The 5,420-nt window shown below is 39.1% G+C and overlaps 1 protein-coding gene across 2 annotated transcripts in view; it reads left to right on the top strand.

Annotated features, from left to right (window-relative positions):
* Positions 1 to 1,811: 1,811 nt before the first annotated feature.
* The window catches only part of MCOLN3 (mucolipin TRP cation channel 3), a 27,026-nt gene continuing 23,417 nt past the window's right edge, over positions 1,812 to 5,420 (top strand). For both annotated transcript variants that reach the window (XM_077771079.1, XM_077771078.1), the window contains exon 1: positions 1,812 to 2,039. In XM_077771079.1, coding sequence (XP_077627205.1) covers positions 1,812 to 2,039 — 228 coding nt within the window. The remainder of the gene's footprint in view (positions 2,040 to 5,420) is intronic.

The following is a 5,420-nucleotide window of genomic DNA, read 5'->3' as shown; positions in this document are numbered from 1 at the left end:
TCAGTGGGGAGGCTGGTGCGGGGGCGGGGGTGGGGTGGGAGAGAAGAGTCCGGTGTCTGATGGAGTGAGAAAGCGCTTCTGGGGAAATTAGGTTGCGTTACTTTGTCAACTGAGGTTTTTACTATTTACACCTATTCCCTGGTTTTCTCTCCTTTTCTGCTGCTCAATCCAATTAAGCCTCTCATCGCCGTGAATAAACAACCTCTGTGTGTTAGTTTGTAGATTGTAAGAGCGCGTCTAATTCCGCGGAATAGGCGCTCTCCCGCCCGGCGTCTCCACCTACCCCGGCATCCTGCGTGGCGCCCCCGGGTGGCCGAGTAGGGTGGTTGCCTTGTGAAGGTATTGCGTATGCTATTTTTTATGCTGTTGTAAATAGGCTTTATGCTTTTACTGATTCAGCAGTATTCTTGTTAATCTTTTCATTAATCGAGATTTTTAAAAGCTTCCCCATGGCTAGTTTTTATAGCCAGTATCTATTATTTAGAGATGATGGGTTTGGTAAGAATGTTTGAATCGGAACCAAAAGGGGTTCTAAATTTGGAAAGCAGTGTAATACCTGAACAATGACTTGTTAGAGGTTGTATTATTATAGTCTGTTTTAATCCCTCCCCCCACCTTGATCTCTGAGTAGAAATCACTGTAAAGACATCACACAGAGCCAGCCTTTCTATTCTACAGGGAAGAACTCTACTCTGTTAGGTTTATTTTGAACAGGTTTCTGTAATAGTAGTATTGGTCTGAGTGAAAATCCGAGTGAAAATCTTGCTTCTGGAGGGATGTCTTTGTCATTTTGAAAAAGCTGACTACAAACACAATAAAACTAGCCCCATCCTCGTCAAAGAGATAAAAGAAATAATAGATATGAGGTACTTTGAAAAGTAAAATGTACTACATAAATATATGGCCCTCAATAAAAATCAAATGCAAGTGATATGGCTGATTGGGATTTGGACTTAAATGAAGCTCCTGCATTCCTCTTTCTAGAATAGGTAAGTTTCCCGAGCCTCCATTGCCCCTTAAGAATCTTGCTACCTGTTCAGGAAGCTGACGTGGCTATTGGGGCCATAAGGAGAGCGAGGCTGCTTGCTCAATGTTGGACCTTCTGCTAGGGCTCTATTTGCATTTTTATTTAATCAGAATATATGAATATAGGTATTGTTATTACTGTTTTTTAGAAGAGAAAACTGAGGCTCAGAGAGGCTGAGTGACTTGCCTTAGGTCACAGAGGTGTCAAGTCATAGAACCAGTTTTAGACACTAAACATGGTTTTAGTTCTCCACTCCACATCTTGCTACCTTTAACTCAGTGGTTTTAAACTTATTTTGATAATGACAAAACTTTAAGTATCACTGCAGGAAACATGGCCATATCTTCCTGTATACGATATTTTGTGTATAATTTCGGGGTCCACCTACCTTCTAAAACCCTTACATAGGCTTTCGGATCACCCTGTTCTAACTATATCTGTTACTGACTGAGGCAGAAAGTGTATACATATACATACTATATATATGTATTTATAATCATTTTACTAATAGGAGTAGCCCTCGAATTCAGTAACTTTCCATCAGGTGAACATTTACTTAGTAATTGAAACAAAAAGAAACATGTCATGTTATATTCTAATTGACTCCGTAAATGTCTGAAGGGCGGTTTAGAACATTGGTGCTTATTTGAAACCAGATCTTTTATTTAGGCTTCTTCAATTATCCTGTGATAGCAAAGAATATAGATTTGCACCTTTACTTAAAGAATGGAAATAATTGTGTGGTTTTTTGTTTTGTTTTGTTTTGTTTTTGCTCTTCCTAGAGATGGCAAATCCTGAGGTTGTTATCAGTAGCTGCAGCTCTCACGAAGAGGAAAATCGCTGCACTTTCAACCAGCATACATCGCCCTCTGTGGAGCTTCTGTTAGAAGACCAGATGAGGCGAAAACTCAAATTTTTTTTCATGAATCCTTGTGAGAAGTTCTGGGCTCGTGGTAGAAAGCCATGGAAGCTTGGCATACAGATTCTAAAAATTGCAATGGTGACTGTACAGGTAAGCAACTCAAATCATGAGTTTAGTGAAGGCCTCTTTTAGTAACAAAAAGGAGCATGGACAGTGGTTTTTTATAATTTTGAACTGTATGTATAATGGAGAACAATAAATAAGGAAACATACAGTCTTAAACCCTTCTCTCTTCAATATCTGTGAAAGAAGACTTTGGGTTTTTTTCCCTTAAATTTTCCCTTCTCATCTTTCATTAAATTACAATTTTAGTCACAAAATGCATGTGTCTGGGTGGCTCAGTGGGTTAAGCACCCGACTTCAGCTCAGGTCATGACCACGTCGGGCTCTGTGCTAACAGCTCAGAGTCTGGAGCCTGCTTCAGATTCTAGCTCTCTCTCTCTTTCTCTCTCTCTCTATCTCACTTTCCCTCTCCCACTTGTGCTCTGTCTCTCTCAAAAATAAACTCTAAAAAACCCCACAAAACCAAAAAACCCCAAAAAACAAAATGGAATCTGTTTTCAGGAAAAAAAAGATTTTAATATTTGGTTTCCAATAGAGAAGCTGGAGATTTTTAAATCATCCATGAAAACTAGCTGTTGCCCAACCAGAGGATTCTTTTCCTTCCTGGTTAGTGTCCTGGGAATTTCTCTCTCTTCAGAAATTTCAAAGGTTTCTGTTAAGGCAAGTGTCTGGATTCTCACAGCCTTGTGATCATGGGGACCCTGCAGTGGACATATATGGAGTTAACTAAAAATGAGTGGCATACATAGTGAGACCTGAGACTTTAGCAGAATTTGAATCTCATTTCCTCGACTTCTGTTGACATTTTTGGGGAAAACCATATATTTTGCAATTCTTTATATATATATTGGGTACGATTTACTCTTGTGAAGGTATATTTTCCTACTTGTAAGAGTAACGATCTCTCCTTAAAAGTGAAAGAGCAAACATAAAAGCAGGTGTTAACAGGAAAAATAGATGTGATAGGTTTATTTTTATTAATACTTTCTCTTGTTGAAAAAAATGCATATGTAAATAAATAGCAAGTATTCAAGGAAAAAAATTTAAAGCCCTGAAATCACTAACACTTAACTGATTATTGGGCACAAATGCTTAAGGTTAGAAGCTAAGGGAATTTCTACAATCATATGAAGTTGGAAAAATTTTTGTCCAAGTTTCTCATGCTAGATGTTATGTAAATGAATCTAATATTTGAGTGACTACTCTGCCCCAGGACATTATTTCATTTCATTATAATAATGCTTCTATTGGATAAAAATTAGCATCCTTCATTTTGTGGAAGAGGAAATTGATGTTTATAGAGTTTTTAAAAAGCCACATGACTAGTCAAGCGTTTAGAGGAAGGTGCTTGCTCTCTTTCTAACATGTCACCATTAAAATGGATGTTCAATTCTCCATATAATATTTGGCAAGTTGGATTTGCAATTCTTCCAGGTGACAATACAGTGCATCACCAATAGTGGAAAATTTTATCTTTGTTGTTTCTGACAAGTAGAGGGAAAAGCCTGTATCAGATGAACATGAATATTTTTTACTTAGTATGATAGTTACCACTTGAGTGTTTGCTGTATTGGAGGCTGAACATCATCATGTTCAATTCTTAAGTCAGAGGTAAGTAGTGGTATCCTGATGTCACAGATGAGAATATTGAGGCTCATTGAGGCACAGTAGTCTGTCAGAGTCAGGAAACCAGAAGAGGAGAGCTGAGATTCAACTCAGATTTTATTCTAAGACTCGTCTGCTTAATTACTCCTAATCTTTTAGGGAGCTCATCTAACCGTCCTGTTTCCTAGGGCGCTCATGAGGAAAATCGACCAATGGTTTATTTGTTAAGCCTGTTAGTAATACACATATGAAAGGCATTTAGGGACGTTCTTAAAAGGAACTGAGGGTTTTTCTTAATTGTGATGCTTCCTCAATCTGTATTGGGGCACCCAAGCAAATGCTACATAAAAACTTCGTGACTGAGCAAGTAGGGATGATTTGGTGACAGATTCCCTCTTTTCAAGGAAGAGAAGGTGGTCTTTCTGTTCACTTAGAGATTTTGGGTCTGCAGTAACAAAAGAACGATGCCTACATTGACAGGCACCCTGCTAAAGTCTTCCCTTCCCCCACTACCTGGCTGGGTCTCTGCATTGCATCGGTTCTCTCTCTGCCCTGGATGCACCCCTGGGGCCAGGGACCAGGCATCCTCGGGACCCAGCTCAGTGCTGGCATGAGGGAGGTCTCATGTACTTAACTGCATTGGTAATTGCTCTTTAGGAATTCTCTGGAGGCTTTTCAGTCACCAGCTTCATTAGATATAAAATCCCCGGAAGATCAAGCTGTCATCTTATTAAGATTTAAAAACTTGGATACTTGGCTTAAAGAGGCTCAGCAGAAAAAGAAGTCCAGTTAGGTGGAGAGCACTGAGGTGTGTTGGGTACAGGACATACCTCATGAGGAGAGGTGAAAAGAGAAAAGATTTGTGTCCTTTACTTCCCCCCAGTAAGACCCTGGTCTACTTTGTGTAGCATGCTAGGGTGGCGAGAGCTTGGATTTAGTCTGCTGGACTCGGGTTCAGATTTCGACTACACACTTGCTAGTGGTGTGACTTGAACAAAATTATTTAACTTCTCTGCCTTTATGTACCCATCTATAAAATGGGTATATTAGGAACTGTACTGTGGGGTTCATATGAGGGAAGCTCCTGGTATGGCACATAGGTACTCGGTGTTGTTCCCTTTTCCCATATAAAACACACCCTGCATCTCTCTGGGATCCAAGTCAGAGTGTATGTTCTAAATGTACAGTGTGTGTGTGTGTGTGTGTGTGTGTGTGTGTGTCTGTATCAGAGAACGAGAGCAGGTGAGAGTGAGTGAGAGAATGTGCAAGAGAGCAAGAGACAGAGATAGTTTTGGAGGGAAGAGAGACTTTGAGTACAATAAAGTTTCAGCTATGGCTGAAAAAGCTTATGTTAATACAGTAATGCAGTTAGACAATATTTTTTGCATGGATAACTGAGTTTCATATAAAACTCTGGGGTCAATCCTTCATGAATATGTAAGGATATGTTATGCGAATTTCTTTAATTTAGAGATCAGTTGAGAGGATATTTTTATTTTTGGTCTTACTGTCACAGTTTTGGTAACTAAATGGTGATAATTAACTATAAAGTGGTTTGATTGGAGGACTTAGACTTACTTAAGGTATTTCTTGTATTGCATTGTACACCTTCTTCAAAACCTTCTTGGTGTTCTGCATAAATTATTTAAAATCTTAAAAAAAATTTTATGTTTTTATTTTATTTTTGAAGAGAGAGAGAGACAGAATGTGAGCTGGGGAGGGAGTAGAGAGAGGAAGACACAGAGTCTGAAGCGGGCTCCAGACTCCAAGCTGTCAGCCCAATTTTTATGTTGACATTTTTTT

The sequence above is a fragment of the Crocuta crocuta genome, unplaced genomic scaffold (genome assembly GCF_008692635.1).
Source record: "Crocuta crocuta isolate KB4526 unplaced genomic scaffold, BGI_CrCroc_1.0 scaffold125, whole genome shotgun sequence".
NCBI classification, from domain to species: domain Eukaryota; kingdom Metazoa; phylum Chordata; class Mammalia; order Carnivora; family Hyaenidae; genus Crocuta; species Crocuta crocuta.
The sequence above is the reverse complement of the archived record's forward strand: the minus strand, read 5'-3'. Positions and strand labels throughout refer to the sequence as shown.